This window comes from Anguilla rostrata, chromosome 13 (genome assembly GCF_018555375.3).
Source record: "Anguilla rostrata isolate EN2019 chromosome 13, ASM1855537v3, whole genome shotgun sequence".
Taxonomy (NCBI): Eukaryota; Metazoa; Chordata; class Actinopteri; order Anguilliformes; family Anguillidae; genus Anguilla; species Anguilla rostrata.
Genome location: NC_057945.1, coordinates 23,832,668 through 23,849,048, shown reverse-complemented (window position 1 = coordinate 23,849,048; position 16,381 = coordinate 23,832,668). Strand labels below are relative to the sequence as shown.

The following is a 16,381-nucleotide window of genomic DNA, read 5'->3' as shown; positions in this document are numbered from 1 at the left end:
AAAGAGAAATTTGTAGATTTTTACCAGTGGATTTTGTTCCAAGGTGCTTGAATTACTCAGAGATGCAAACATCATTTAAAGCTTCATTGCATGACTTCATAAACAAATGACTGAATGCAAAATCCTAGTATCAGGATTACAAAGTAACAATTATGTTCAAAGCAGCAGAGAAAACAATTTAAATGGAATGGTGAAAAAAGCTGGTGGTCCTGACAAAAGCAAATGTGACTAGGGTCACAGCTCATCTTGGTCTGTGCGTTCTCTCGAGGAAATCCATCTGCTCACAATGATCTCCTTTAAAAACAACAATAAAAAAAAACAATTCAGTCTTGTTTGCAAGAAGGCTAAGACGAGTTAACACTACAAGAGCAAAAGTCGTGCCACCTGAACTTTGATCGTTTTGATACATTCCGGTGAGGACAGCTCCTCCTCTGTCATATCTGATGGCCTGATGATGTAACAGAGCATCAGCTCCTAGCAACCAAACAGAAACGGAAAATCATATGAACAATAAATGAAGTTTCAATATGCCGGCAATGCACACCAAACACCTAACTGCGCAGTACCAATACAGAAAACTTTCCTTGTTCATGCTTTGAGGCTTGCAATGCTCATTTACTATGTTCACTGTAGATTAACTGTTCAGATTGCAACATGCATTGGATTTGTACATTTGTACCTTTTAAATTTGTTTCTTTAAGACTAGAATTCATACTGATGTTAAGAGTCACAGTAAGGATGTGTGACAATCCATACCACATTATGACACAATGTACTGCATTTCTTCACACTTACTCATACAATGTCACTTTAATCACCAGACAGGAAAAGGGAAACTCAAGGGGATGGGAGTCACATGCAACACATGTGGATGTAAGAGGAGAAAACAGAGGTTTGCATGATGACCACTTCCTCTTTACCTTCGAGACGTTTCCTGTGATTCTGCTGAGGGCGGCTAACGAGCGCCAGCTGAACGGTCGGAGCGCTGCTCCCCTGAAGGAATCGTCCACTCTCTCCACCACCACAGAGTAGCTGCAGAAAGGGGGGACAGCCTGGTTAGACTGTAACAAGGGCTAATTAGCCCCAACCATGCTACACCCCACATCACACTGCATTCATTTAGCAGACTTACAGTGCAAGAGAACCACAGTGCATACAACTTATTAACATGAGCTATAGCTCCAGACCTGGATAGCATTTCCAGACCTGTGAGTATAGGTGAATCATCTCTCAGGTACTAGTGCAACTATCTATGCTAACCAAGAACTAAAATAACACATTTAATTGACCGTGTGAATTCCAGTCAATGTTCTGCTTAAATCACTGAGAAACATACCATAACATATTCAGGAGAAACAAGGGTTTAAGCAAAGAGCTTAACAAACACTGGAAGAGAATCTTTTGAGCAAACTGAATTCTGCACTACTGACAAAGGACACATTAATTGCAACGACAGAGCTGAAAACATAGGCTGACAGTTTTAATGATTTCATGATATGCCATTCTCTGTTCCTGAAATACAATAAAATTGCATCTCTGAACAAACCTTGCATGATAAAATGGAGGTCCTTTGCGGTACAGCACTGAAACAAATCATTAAAAAATGAATTAATACAAAAAATATTTTGTGACTAAATGTCATTAAATGTTACAGGTAATTACAAACAATATAAAACACCCAACTGCTATATGTTTAATGAAAACTAATACTATGTTGCAAATACACATTTTACATACAGCAAAAAAACGTTGTCTAACAAAAACTGTTTTATCGTCTTATACCTAGTGTCAAAGCTACAACGGTGAAAACATCATCAAACTTGCACTTGGTATTTACAAACTGACTGCAGTTCTTAGACCCCTTTTTATTCAGTTAATCAGACAACGTCATAGACATGCCAGGAGCAATAACATAAAAAACATCTCAAACAGTTAAGCAAGCATGACTTTCCAACCAGTTATATACTTTGTTTTAAAGGGGGCTGAAACAGGTCAGTTCTTTACCTAAAATTCTCTGGGACTACATTGGGCTAATGTTTGTGGCATGTGAGGATGGAAAGTCGGCTAGCTTGGCAGTGAGGAGTCTTGAGTGTTGGTGAGAGTCGGTTTTCACACTGACTGTCGGGAGACGGAGGATCAAGCAGAAGCACCAAGAAAGCCTTGCTTAGCAGGCCTGAATAATTTAAACAGTCACCCCAAGGTGTCACTTAAACCTCATGGAAACTATCTCCGAATAATTAGACGTAGACAAAGTTCAGCGCGAGTAATGAAATGCAGACATTCCTTCCTCAGGGGTGTCTGACAGGGTGACCTGACTCCATTACCGAATCACTGGAAGAAACAAACTCCGTTCTGCTAACAGAAAAGATTTTCTTTCATCAATGTTTCAAGTGGGGCAAAAAAAACCTTTAGGACAGCTGTAGGAGGGAAGCTATATCTTAAATTTCAACAAAGCTTCACCTACAATACACTGAACTTGACCTACAATACGCTGGATACAAATGTCCCAGTTTCAACATGAATGGCCTTGAGAGTTGTACAGGAATATTAGAATGGACTGAAGTGTGATCACTTCTGTTTGGTAAATGATCACTTTAGAGAAGTACTCACTGAGGTCAGTTCCATACTTCATCCCGACTTTGGGCACCCACCCTTTGCAGCGGAAGTAGTGGTAAGCCATGTAGGAGGTCTCAAAGTTAGGCTGAATGGACCTGAACACTTTCCACAGGTGAATAATTGTAAATGGCTCCTTATGCAAAAAATAAAAATAAATAAAAGAAATCAATAGGTGGGTTCACAAATAATTAGCATGCATTACCAAAAACAGTACTCAGAGCTCAGAATAGGAATTCATGAATTGAATTGAGAAAGATGGCCTTACCTCATTGTAATAAACGGATAAACATCCTAAAGCATATACCAAGAAGAAGGCCTGTTAATAAAGAAAGATTTTTAAGCCTTCTGGCTTGCAAAACAGATTCCTTTCAGGGATTTGACTTATGTATGCAGCCTGAGGTTCACAGATGTCACCATGTCCTAGGCCGTCAAATTCCTGCTAATATTTATAGGACTTTGTCTTTGCATACTTCATAGTGAAGTGAATGAACAATAAAGTACCACCGAGTATGAAACAAAACATACACTACTCAGCTGTCATCGGACTTATACACTAATGATTCCCCAGGGCCAATACTCTTTGGACTGAACAGAAATCATGTCACATTCACACCCCAAAAATAGAAACTATTTCAACACACGTAAAGGGAGTACTGTATTAATATAAACCTCAGCAGGAGGAGGAATGCAGCAGGCAGGAATCTCAATTATTTTCTTTGGCATCACAAACTGGTCCTCCATAATCTAAAAACCCTTATTCAAGTTTTTTGTTTTTAAAATGCACACAATTAAAACAGGCTGGAACACACCCATCTGCAGAATGTTCTTACCTCTTCCAGACTCAGTTGCAAGTACTCCACAATCGTAAAGGGGTTCACCCTGCACACCAATCGTTCTGTTTTGTTAATCTAAAAAAAAACAAAAAAACAGGAATGACATTTAGTTTCATATACAGCACAAACCACACAAATAAATCACCCTGAGAATGCATGTTTCAAAATGCATGGTGTCCTGCATACTGTAAAAATCAGACTGAGAGCACTTTTTACGAGTTGCATTGTTATACAACATTATTATGTTACACAAAATAAGCATTTGCATGTTTTATACAAAGAGACAGCAACCAACATCTAGAACTATCAAGCATAAGCCATTCTCAAACAATTCAAATACAGTTCAGCCTTCAGCACAAGTCAGGTCACCATCTACTTGTACCTGCTGGTACTGTGCATCTACCGTGCACACAAAGGATGGACAACCGTTAACTGAAATCCAGAAGGAGTGTTCAGATATGTACATTGCAAGAGCTGTTGTCTATAGCATCCACACCCTCCAGCTGCTCCTGCTCCTCCACGAGGACGTACTGGTGCCCCGAGGTCAGAGTACGGCTTTGCTCCTTCCTGTGCACTGGAATGTCCGTCCTCAGCATGGAATTGTTCAGTCGGCAGCCACAGTGGGCTATCCAGTCATCATGCTTGGCACACTTAATGCTGGACAGGGCTTTGGGGTCCACCGCCTCGGGCTCACAGGGGTACACGTGAGCCAGGGGGTCATACCTAGAATCACCCTGTCGTTTCTGCAGCGCAGCTCCAGTGCAGTCAGAGCTGGTGCTCTCTGTTCTTTCGCCTCCATGAATGTCAACGCCAGAGGGCCCTGGGGACCCATAGTTAGGAGATCTCCCCATTTCCTCTCCAATAGTAGGGCTGTACATAGCCTCTTTGGGTGCCTCCTCCTCCTCCCCTGTTACTCCAGTCAGATCTAAAGTGACTGGTTGGGTGTACTTCTCCAGCAACTCATTGGCATCCTCCTCGTCCAACCCCTGTGCTAGGAGTACGTCCCGGGCCAAGTTTACAAGCTGCTGGTACCTGGAATAACAGTGTCAGGCTTTGATTGGTTTTTACCTACGCAAACCACCAAACTATAGCTATTACAGTACATAGAAAGCCATGATCATGCAGGCTATGAAATGAATTGTGCACAATATCTTCGGAACCATACACGTCAGGATGCCATTAAAATTGCTTTTAGTGAAGCAAAATTTAGAACAGCAATATCACCTCAACAAAAGTCAGCTCATGAGTATTTCAACATGAATGGTGAAATTCACCATCTGGATAACTGAAATTATCATTACCCTGTTGTGTCACCTCTGGCTGTGTTCAACAACACAAAAATCACAGTACAACAGCAAAACTTGAACAACAATGTGAATCCAGGGTAACCATTTAATCACTGAGAAACGGCTGAGATGAGGAGTTCACTTGGCAGTATCGGTGTAGTGATGAAAAAAAGACTCACTGTATGAATGAGACCACGGGCAGACATCCGTCACTGACATCTGCAAACGCGCATAACAAAATTAGCACATGAACTAAACAAGTTTTTGACTTTTTGTATTTAGGATAAAAAGAAACCACAAAAACAGCATCGAACAATTGAGAAACATTCACACCACATGCATATTGGAACTCTAGCCTTTTACACTACATTGCCTCCCAACGTATTCTAATTTTTTTAAACACATTAAATGTACCAAACACTGGGAACTGGCAAACATAAAACACATCTTAGGTGAACAAGAAGAAAAACTTACTTTTCCACTTTTCAGAGATGCTATGCTCTGGTCTGCTCCTTGACAAGATGCCTTTCCCGAAATAACCCTGCCAAAGAGACAATCCCACATTGTTTATGACGTGCAGCTCACGCATGTCAAGAAAATACATTGATACATCATAGCTACAAAGCTACAAATGACAGCCCATTACCTTCCCATATAAGGCTTGTATGTGGTCGGGATCCCTGACGATGACATGCTGATTCAATAGTTCTGCTCTATAGACGCAGTGTTCTTGAAATTTAGCATCCTCTGCAGATACTGGAACAGGGAAAGGTGCTTCATACGATTCATACACCCTAGCGCGGCGTTTCGGCGCCTGGAAGACGGCTTCAGCCATAACCGGACCTATATCAGCTCTCTACAGTTCATGAAACGTAGCTTTTCTAGGCTGGTCCGAGAATAAAATGAGATTTTCTGAGAACCTACAAAACAGCAAAACAATCTGAAACTAGTAAGAAGCAATAGTGTTTTCACGCAGAGCTTTGATCTCAAAAGCTGCAACACACGAATAATGTAACGGCCGTACGCCGACTAATTAGAAACCAACACCTGTATTTTTTCTAAATTAAATCCAGTTATACTTTGCTACCCGACTGTAGAAAAATACGCATGAACAAACAGCAACTTTCAGCACGTTTTTCTAACACGTGCACCGGAAATAACGTTCGTCTGGAGGCACGGACTTATAGAAATATGGTTCCGCGGTACCGTTTTGTTTTCATGTAGCCTAGGCCTATATGTTTCTGAGAAGTATGCATTTTATATTTCAGTTGCTTTGTTTACATTACCAGCTCTACGTCTCACGAGATATTAGAACTATGTGGATTAATTGTGTTGCAAGTTCCAAAACGTAAAGCCAAACACATCAATGAGAACATAACCAAGGAACACTGTAGAGGCCCGAGAAGCTCACACCCATTGCCCGAAAAGGTTTTTCGTGAAAATAAGTAAGTAAATAAATATATTGGTTTAATTGTTTATTTTTTTAAACTTTGACAGGAATGTAAGCTATTAAGACAGTTTCAAGCGTGAACTGCTAATTTTACCTGAGTGTTACGTATGGTAAAAGGTGCAAAGACATATTGGCGCAAAGGTAGGCTACAAAATAGGAGTTAAAGTCAAAGCAAGTTATGTAGCCAGCAAAGCAGATTTATAAATCTATGCACGCAGGCAAACCGCTTGATATAAATCTAATTGTTGTTGTTGTTGTTGTTGTTGTTATCATTTTGTTCTTTGAATGCAAACAGCAGGTGGGGATGTTGGCTAATCTATGAGTCAAACAATTCTCCCCGGGTGCAGTAAAGTTTGGAAGCAATATGAAGGCAGACTTCGAAATCTGTGAAACACTGAAACCTTTCACAAGATCAGATATCAAAACCTTCACTTGTTCCACAAAATATGCATTTTTTTTTGGTGGGACAATTGCAGCTTGCTTAGCTGGAGTTTAAACCTCTTGACCATAGAACTGCATAAGGTTGTTCCTGGAGATCTACCATCCTGTAGGTTTTCATTTCAACCCTCATTTAGCACACCTGACTGTAGCATGAACAAATGTAGATTTTTAGCTGTTGAATGAGATGTGCTTTGTGAGGGTTGGAGTGAAAACCTACAGCATAACCCTCCAGGAACCGGGTTGGTTACCACCAGGCTACAGCTTTAACAATTGAAAATTGACAATGTGAAATAAGAGTTAGGCTACCTAGCTGTTCCACTGGTAATACAGTTGTGTGCAGGTGTTTAATCTCCAGCTCAGCGCATTACCACTGATCATTTGTTATTATAAATTATTAGGCCTATGCCTTATGCAGAAGTAAATTTATGCTTTAGTTCAACAATAGGACATCTTTAATAGGCTACGTGTGCCGCAAATATTGTATACACACATCTGATTTAGTACAGATAAAGACAATCAATGAAAACAAACATTTTTTGCAAACATTTTGTTTTCTGCATGAGATTCTTTTCTTCTAAGAATGTAGCAGAAACAATTGTAGACTACTACATAGTTCTATTGTCTGAAGTGTTTTTGATAACTAGTTACATATCATATACATATACTAGATTCTCCTTCTATCTCTTTCAGTAAACTTGTGAATGCACACATAAGCACATTTATACGGAGACGGAACTGATATGTCATCTCAAGAAGCATGTTTACAGTAAGAAGGCGGCACTGATGTGTCATCTCAGGCTGCAATATTTTAAAGAGCTGAGATTAGTCCTAGCTTAGAGTTAATGTAAAGTTCTTCTACAATCTTGCATTCTGTAAAAATGTATTTCAGGTAAACTTATTTGAATGTGCTGTATTTCACCTTATCACTGGCACCTCTACCATACGTTGTTGTGAAACCTGCAAATCATTAGCATTTTAATGTTACCCATTAAGATAAGAATATATATAGCTTATAAGGGGAGTGTGCATTAGCAATCTGAAGCCGTCTACAGTGCTCAGAATGTCAGAACTTTCATAGAAAGTAGCCTAATTAAATGCAAAACATGATTAGACAATCTGTAATTGTTTTTCCTGTCATGTGGATTTGTGTCATTACCAAAAGTCATAGATGTTGATTTTTGTTGTTGTCCCCCACATTATGTCCTTCTTAGTAAAGACACCTTATGAAACAACATTCAGTCTTCATTCAATGCATTTCAATGGTTCTTTATTCAGAAAATAAAGAACCATTTAAAAAAATAATATTTATGTCTTCCACAGTGCAAATTTCCTTAATTTCAGGACAGTAAATATGTATAAATTGAATTAAAAATACACTCTGTCATATTTTATTTCCACAAAGCGTTGATGACTTTTTCACCTCGTGAGTCAAACCAAGCTAGCTTTATGCTTTTGTGCCAGTGCTAGTAGCAGTGGGTCGGTGGTTTTTCATCTGTGGGCAGATGGTAGTGGAGTCTTATCACTTCTGTGCCAACCTAGCATAGATATGATACACAGGATGTAAGGGTGTCAAAGACAGATGTTTTTCTCTGTAATCACTCATTATGTAGGCTATATAGAACAATACAAAAATACTCAAAACGTTTATGACAGAAAGAGACAACCAACAAGCCTTTTAAGCAGCTATACACCAGGTGTCTTATTGTTTAATAAAATAAAACTCAGAAGAAATGCTTCATTAGGTTAACAATGAATGTATAATTCTTAATGATAAGGGCCACTGATCTAGGAGCACTCTAGGAGCGAACACAAAACAGCTTATGTGTGCTAAACTTAACTTAAAATTGAGAAGAGGCTGTAGGTGCCTGGTAGCCTAATTAAAATCAGCTAATTTTCAACAGTTGGATAGTACGACCCCATTAATATGTAACATTTGTTTTGTTAGAACAAATATTTGTGTTATTTTGGTCAAAAGTAAAATGATAAGCATAAGATTCTCAGCTGTGATTAAAGCAGTGTAATGTTCTGTTTCTGTGCAATGCTTGGCCAAAGAATGTGTTTCTCAACTGAGTTCAGTGTCCACAGTGTTTCTTGAGCCATAGTTTCACAAGAAAGTATATTTTAAATAAACAATAATGGGTCCTGATGGAATACTGACTGCTGAACGATGTCTAAAGCAAAAGTGTTCTAAAAACCCTTGATATAAAAGGGGAAAAATTTCTCCATTTCTTTGAAAATCAATCCCAGAGAAAGTAGTCTATGTCTCCTCTTTGGATTGCCGTGTTTGCTTGTTTGTATGAAATATTTCACTAGTAGAAATAATCACTAGTTCCTTAAAAAATAAAAAAGTGAGAAATAATTAATGTGAGAAAAGATTGTAATGGGAGTGTTACTGTATTTTTTGTATTTTTTATATTGAATGCTACAGTGTATGGTTTCACCTTATGTAGGCCTTTTCACTGTATCTTTCAAGGATTACTTTGATAAAATGTTGGATCCACACAGCCCACAATATTTATCATGACACTGCATGCCGAATTTCTGCCAGTTTGTCAAATTTAACTAACTGAAGATGAGCTGCATTTTAATTGATATTATCATGTGTACTTGGGGAATATAAAGGTGATTTGCATAATTTAACATGAAACGAGTTTTTATATTTATCATGCTATTTGTTCAGAATGTTTTAAAATAATTGTAAATAAATATGCAAGTAGCAATATTTAAATGTTAAGCTGTACTTGTTTCTTCCTTCATATGTATGATATTATAGTTCAGTCCTCATTTTGTAAGATGAAAATGTCTATGGGTGTGATGCCAACCATGGTTTCTAGATCTCACAACTCAAAGTTAAAACCAAACGTACTGTACACCTCATCATATTTGTTTGTTGTTCTACCTGAAGAGCATATTAGCCATTGAAGGCTATGCATACATAAATTGATATTGACACAGAAGTGGTAAGATCTATGGGTTTCAGTGTGTGGGAGTGAGTTTTTATCTGAATTGTGGGTGGACCAGTAATGGACTGGGTTGGACTGTGAGACGTCCTTGCACAATAGTTGGTAGTTTACTCAACACTTTACTTTATACTTCCGTGAGAGACACTCTCACTGTCGTACTACATTTTTCTGAATTGTGCTTTTTTAAAAACGTACATTCAGTACATTGACGGTGTTCCTAAAACTGAATCTCAAAGTGAAAACATTTGAAAACATTTAAATCAATATGATGTTATTTTTTCTTCCATACCTGTACATTTAGGCTGTTATAGAACAGCACTGCTTCAGCTATGATTCACATATGATATGTTTCTTTTTCGTCAAGAGATGAAACAAGATAACTCCATTTTGGCTTTCTCACATGAGCCTGCTATGTTTAGAACATTGATGAGAGACGAGAATGATTTCGGCTTTCTGCGTGAGGTGACGCTTCTTGTTGTTTGTTTTACAATACTGTAACATATGCAAACAGGACGTGACACACTATTCTTGTGAGGCAACATGCTCAAATGCTTAAAAATGCTTTAATGTAATTATTGAAATGTAAATGTTAATTTTTTCCTGTGCACCAAAAAATGCTAGCGTAAAGTGTCATAATAATGACGCAGGTGTAAACACGTTCTAATTAAAGTAATGAGGACACAAACTAAAATGCAAAAAACAAAAATGATGCCAATATTTTGAATCTACTGTTGCTCATACTTTACAAACCTCAAAATGATGTTAAATCATACCTTTTAAAAGGTAAAATAAAAATATTTTAAACAAGGGTATTTTTTATTTCGTGTTAGATCACAACAGCATAACTACTAGCAAGATCACTAAAATAGACAAATATTCAAATGGAGGTATGATAAACTCATACAATTCAGTCCAGAAGATAATAATCTTTAATAAAATACAAATGCTGGAAAACTTTGAAGGCAGGAGAATTTAGTTATTTAACTGCATGTGGCTTTTAAAATTTCTATGGATTCCTTTATATAGGCTACCGAGCACAGAAGAAAAGGCTGCTCTGAACCAACATATATGGGTATGTTTCTGAAATGGCCATTCCTCTTTGGCCGTATCCCTTTAAGAGCTTTAGAACAGGAAAATCATTTTTTTTGTGATTATTTGGCAGAATGTATGAAGAATGTTGGCAGGATACAGCCATCTGAGAATTGGTGCTAACAAAGTAAGGATATGCTGACACAACATAAATAACACATTTAATCAACATCATCTACACAAACCACAGGATCTCTTCCAGGGTACCCACCTGCCAACACTCAGCATTATTTTACTGAGCCAATCAGCTGCCTTCTTTCCCTTTCCCACCCCAGCCATTGGAGAATAGACTGGACTCCCTCTTGGAGCCCAAGATTTACAAATTCATGAAATCCCCTGCTTTATGCTGAGTAAAACAGCCAGTTTTGAGGCCCGAAATAAACCTGAACTTCTTCCATCTGTTTTTATGCAATGAGTTATAGAAGATAAATTGAGTTTTCTCATGTTTTCGCATTTAAAACATGTGCTGCTCTGTCTTTGAATTAAGAATTGTTTTTCACAATTTCAGGATTTGCTTCAAGATGTACTTCCTTGAAGCAGTTAGTAATATAACTTAGTTTGACAAACATTCAATTAGATATAATTACAGTGTTTTCAAGGACACAAAGTAAGAGGGCAAAGGCGTTAGGCCTAATTCTTGTGTTTGACCCCCATATTAGTGTTAAATATACCACCTCTCATTACACATTCAGCTTCCATGTGCACAGAGTACTAAATCTTCATTTAATGTTATTAATGTGTAGATGTTTATGGTTGTTAAAGTACAGTTTAACTGGTATATTAAGTCATAAGAATGTCTTTACCATGCATGTTCTTTTTCAACCATTGGTGAATTACTGTTGTAAATAAAAACACTGAGTTGGGCCCTTTTTCTAATGTCTTAATATTGCTTTCAGTTGTTGGCACTAGACACTCTCTAGTGTCAGTGTTAAGGCCTGTGTTCCTGACACATGGAACATACCATATTACTCATACAAGATGCAGTGGTTTTATTTGCATATTTTTCCATTAGATCTTGGTATAACTAATCACCACATTGCTGAGGGGGTTTCTCTGAGACTAAACCTGCTCTTACAATCACAGAGGGGTGCCCTGTTGCATTACTGAGTGGGGCTGCATCCGCATATGAAATAATGACTGTAAGCATAATAACATTATATAGGGAACATAAAAATATAAAAAATTCAAATTTAAGTTTGTTTTTTAAGCTTGGGTAAATCTGATTCAAGAAAAACTGTAAGTAGACTTTGTTTTTCATTGAAACCTTTTCATTGATGGTTTTTTCTGCCTCTGAAATATAGTGTCTGGATGTCACCCTTTTGTTGCATTCAGTTAGTTTTCACAGAATTAATTTGTTCTCAGAAATGAAAATTATCGCATTATTTTGACGACTGTTGTGTAATGGCCTAGATAAGTAAATTTATTGATGTTATGAATGGAAGAGTTTTGTTAAAAATCAATCTTGCGTGTTAACTGTGACCATTTGTGTGAGTTACAATCCAGTCTTTTCCTGTTCCTCGTCACCTCTCGCTGGCTCAGTACCATTCTGGCAGATACAGCTTGTTTACTCCTTTATTTCTTAGCCTGTTTGTGTTTCTAAATCTATAACACATGACATTGTCATTATCACAATCTGTGAAAACTGATGAAAGACAAAATTAGGCAAAGAACAGGGCAAACTAGTATGTGCTGGCAGCTCATGTGATTGTTATAGTTTCGCAGATTTGATTCTTGTGAAGTGAACTATTTTAAAATCAATTGCATAATGTGACACAGACTACCAGCTGCTTCTCCCTACAGTAAATAAAAGATATCTGTTATCTTAGTTCACGATGGTTCTGGAAATAACAGCTTTGCTTAAAGCATCTGTCAACATTATCACTGTACTACCATTGATCTACTCTTGGGCTGCTGACGAGATAAATTATACTATTGTACCATTTTTGGTCACTTCTTCCTGAGCAAAAAAAAAAAAAACATACTAGCTGCTAGAAAGGCGTCGATTTTTTAAAAATGTAAGTTGAATGGTAAATTTAAGCAGTTATGATAAAGTAAAATAAAAAAAAAACTGTCCAAAGTAAATTTTCAGCATGAAGCAGCATCCTCCCAAAGCTGGAAATTGTATTTCAGCAACAAGATTTTTACCAGCTGTCTCGTTTAACTGAAACCAGATCTTGCAATCACAACAGGGTGTGTCTGGAGAAATACGCAATCAAAGAATGATGTCATGACAGGAAAATAGACTTGCACACAGTTAGGTCAGCCAAAACAGAAGTGTGTTGAGGAACATTTTGAAACAATGGATCGCTGGAACACGGGGACATTCCTGTGTGAGCAGAAAGTTGACAAACTGCTTTGAACAAACTTAAAATACAACATCCAGAGTCCCTAATTGTAGATTTAAATATAGCAGATGAATAACAAGTGACAAAAACTACATTTCATGTATTTCTTATGAGTGGTATCCAAAGCTTTAGGACTTGCATCTCTGCTGGCATGCTGCTAACATAAATGCTTAAAGTGCTTCTCCAGCCAAAACCTCATTACATGAACGTGATTTTAAACACCTCTTATCTTTGTTTGTGTCTCAGTATAGTAATGCAGTGTCCTTGCTTTTGACATATGACATTGAAGTTTGAATGGGTTCTTTATCTTTAGAAATGTGCACTGCGACTGTTCAGCACATAATGAGCGAAAAAGAGATTATCATGCACTGATAATGTTTTAAAAAACATTTATTTACATTTATAGAACTGCTTAATTGAAAAAAAATCATGTTCACCAATTTAGAAATACTGTGACAATGGTTTCATTTGACTTTTGAGTATACAAACTCGGCAAAATAAAAGGACATGGCAAGAAGAATTTTAAGGCAGGTACTGTCTCTATCCATACCCTCCAAACATCTGATGAGATAAGCAATGAACATGTAAATTTAAGAGAAAAAAGCTCTGTTTCATTATTAAAGCAAAAATAGGGTAGGCCTAGGTTCTGCAAGCCAAAGCTTTCTTGTTTACACTCACATATAGACCAGACACCAACTGGACAGCTGGAATGTTCATGAACCAATATTCATTCTTTAAAAAAAGTTTTAAAAAAATAGAAAGAAATAACTTCAAGATTATAGAAAAATCACTGTATTTTCTGTATTTGTGCTTGTTTAGTAAAGTGAGCAAAAATAAGGCTTTTTTTTGCGATTCATTTGTTTCCAGAGAAGAACGAAGGTCCACTGAAAAGAAATCTCCATCCATCCATCCATTATCTAACTCTTATTCCGCTTATTCCTGGTCAGGGTCGCGGGGGGTGCTGCTATGCACTGGGTGAGAGACAAAAATACACCCTGGACAGGTCACCAATCCATTGCAGGGCACACACGCCATTCACTCACACACTCTTACCTCGAGGCATGAAAATAAATTTGACTGTAAATTTGTTTTCATATAGACCTGCATTAAACACTTAATCCTGACTTAAAGGTATCATGCTCCCTTTCAGAAACTGTATGAAGACTTCAGTTTAAAAAAAAAAAGATTATATGGACATTATTTGTTTTATTTTATAATCTGAAAGACAATATTCAAAACAATCTTATTGGTGTTAAATGTTCAGTTATTTTCTCCCTTTCTGACATAGTGTAGGCCAGTAAAATTGAGACAAAAAATTATCCTCAAAAACTGTCATTCACTTTCTCTTTGCTTGTTCGAGGTGCAATCTAAATCACACTCAATCAGCTAAATGCCTTGTCCCTATATGCGACAATGGGCATCACCTTTATGAGAACAGAGATAAATACCTAAAAACTCAGGCCCAGATTCAGTTTAACTACACTATGCATTGTCATTTACCTTGAACACCTAAATTATGCACATTACAAACTGCTGCCATGGAAATCAATGAAAACTTATGCGAAGTAAGTGTAAGTAATAAAATATGTTAAACATGCTTAATTTAGTTATTCAAAGTTAAGGACGTGTAAAGTTTTTCCTGAATTTTGTTTCAATCGTTTTAGTTTGACTTCAAACTATATGAAATTAACTGCTTTTATACCAGCTGCACAATTTTGATCCATTGCTATGGCGATTAGACTGAATCTGACCCTCAGCTTATGTCAACAGTTGTGGCACAGTACAGTAACGTTACCATGGCACACCTTAGGTAGGTGCCGTGTGAAGTAGCTAGTCACATGAGCAGGGAGGCAGAGCAGGGACACGCCCAAAGCCTAGTATAGGTCTTTCATGATCTCCTGCAGCAGTGGATGCAAGCACAAGTCAATCTCTGTCTTCTTCAGCAGTTGGATCAGGTGCACATGGTCTGTGACCAGCTGCCGGAGGTCTGTCATCTTCTGTAGCACCTTGGCGAAAAGCTGGAGAGAGTCGGGGTGGTTCATCTTCAGCTGGAGCTCCAGGGCATGGAGTACGGTCTCCTGGAGGTCCTCAATGGGCTTCACGTTGAGCAGCCCAGGTCGATCTGCAGGGCCACAAGCAGATGAGATGGAGTTTAGAAAGCAATTCAAGATGGCCTGGACCACGGACCACGCCAGAAACATTCCATAGAATCTCGGCTGGTTGGTTCTGTATGTCTGGTACGAGTTGCCATAATCTTGAGTTGCAGTTTTAAAAGCTCAGTTAAAACAATGAGCCCCAGGGGTTAGGTGGATTTAAATCAGCCAGGATTCCATGGATTACATCTGTATTGGTTCCTCTCAACCATGTGTCAGGTGGCCACGGTCCACCAGCAGATATCAGTGAGAGATACTCCTCCCTTAAGTGGCCCCACAAAATAGTAAAAGGACTTTTCCTGCATGGCTAATATAATGTATTTCATGTTCTGACTGGAAGTGAAATGACCATTTGAAGCCGTGTATTGTCTATATACACTAAATTTATCCAAATATTGGAAAACGTATCGTCAATAGAATTTTGAATCATAAAACGAGAACTTTAGTTGCTCACCTTAACTAATAATTTCAGTGTAGGATATACTTCTTTGATAATTATTTTTTAAAAGAGGTTGATGTACCTCTTTTCTGAACCGTGAAGTAAATCTGTTTTTCTCAATATCATACAAATAGGTTTAAATGCATAACTTCCCTTGTCTGATGACACGTACCACATTTACCAAGAAACTTTAAAACATGTCTTACAGGTCATTCTTCATTTTGTGAAAAACACATTTCTGTTTTAAGACACTGAGGTTTATACACCATAAAATAATAAAGGCCATCTAAAGCAGATGTGGACATACAGCCCATAGGTAGTTATTCCAAATACTGGAACTAAAAGAAAATCTTCTCTTGTGTTTTTTATTTTTTATAAATATAGCTTTAAAAATCCTCTAAGTTAATGATTTGCCAGTTTTCGTGTGATGGCTGTTTAAAACGATCCTGGGAACCAAGTTCAAGGTCGGAATACAATGTCTTGGGGGAGAAAACGGTCACCAATAAATCTCAACGATAACTATCTTGTATGCTGTAAAGGGGTTGGTAACTTAGTGGGCAGGAGAGGAGGGTATATGCAGTCATTATTGCTGATCAATGTCCAAAACCGTTAAATCATCAATGGTTTCATAGAAAATAAATGTATTTCCAAATATCTTATCAAATGATTTATCTCATGGATAGAAAAGTGCCAGGACAGTACAGACTAATAAGATATGAATGCATAAGGTTGAGCAATAATGTTGCTCTTAATATAATTAAGAAAT

The 16,381-nt window shown here is 37.6% G+C and overlaps 2 protein-coding genes across 4 annotated transcripts in view; both read right to left on the bottom strand.

The window, feature by feature from the left end:
• Window positions 1-69: 69 nt before the first annotated feature.
• On the bottom strand, window positions 70-5,902 carry tsen2 (TSEN2 tRNA splicing endonuclease subunit). The gene is made up of 11 exons (XM_064305852.1): window positions 5,382-5,902; window positions 5,210-5,276; window positions 4,915-4,954; window positions 3,914-4,481; window positions 3,447-3,524; window positions 2,882-2,932; window positions 2,611-2,749; window positions 1,547-1,583; window positions 921-1,032; window positions 385-474; window positions 70-294 (listed from the first exon to the last, which is right to left on the bottom strand). The coding sequence occupies exons 1-11, from the start codon at window positions 5,568-5,570 to the stop codon at window positions 235-237; spliced, it is 1,431 nt and encodes a 476-aa protein (XP_064161922.1). The 5' UTR covers window positions 5,571-5,902; the 3' UTR covers window positions 70-234.
• A 7,493-nt stretch (window positions 5,903-13,395) lies between these two features.
• Window positions 13,396-16,381, bottom strand: part of pparg (peroxisome proliferator-activated receptor gamma) — a 26,082-nt gene continuing 23,096 nt past the window's right edge. For all 3 annotated transcript variants that reach the window (XM_064306489.1, XM_064306491.1, XM_064306492.1), the window contains one exon: window positions 13,396-15,145. In XM_064306489.1, the coding sequence (XP_064162559.1) occupies window positions 14,898-15,145 (248 nt within the window). In that variant the 3' untranslated portion in view covers window positions 13,396-14,897. The remainder of the gene's footprint in view (window positions 15,146-16,381) is intronic.

Coding starts and splice junctions, on each gene's coding strand:
- tsen2 (XM_064305852.1), bottom strand. CDS start 5,570: ATGGCTGAAGCCGTCTTCCAGGCGCCGAAACGCCGCGCTAGGGTGTAT. Junction 1,584..2,610: donor GAAGTATGGAACTGACCTCA/GTGAGTACTTCT, acceptor GATTTGTTTCAG/TGCTGTACCGCAAAGGACCT. Junction 475..920: donor TCACAGGAAACGTCTCGAAG/GTAAAGAGGAAG, acceptor TTTGGTTGCTAG/GAGCTGATGCTCTGTTACAT.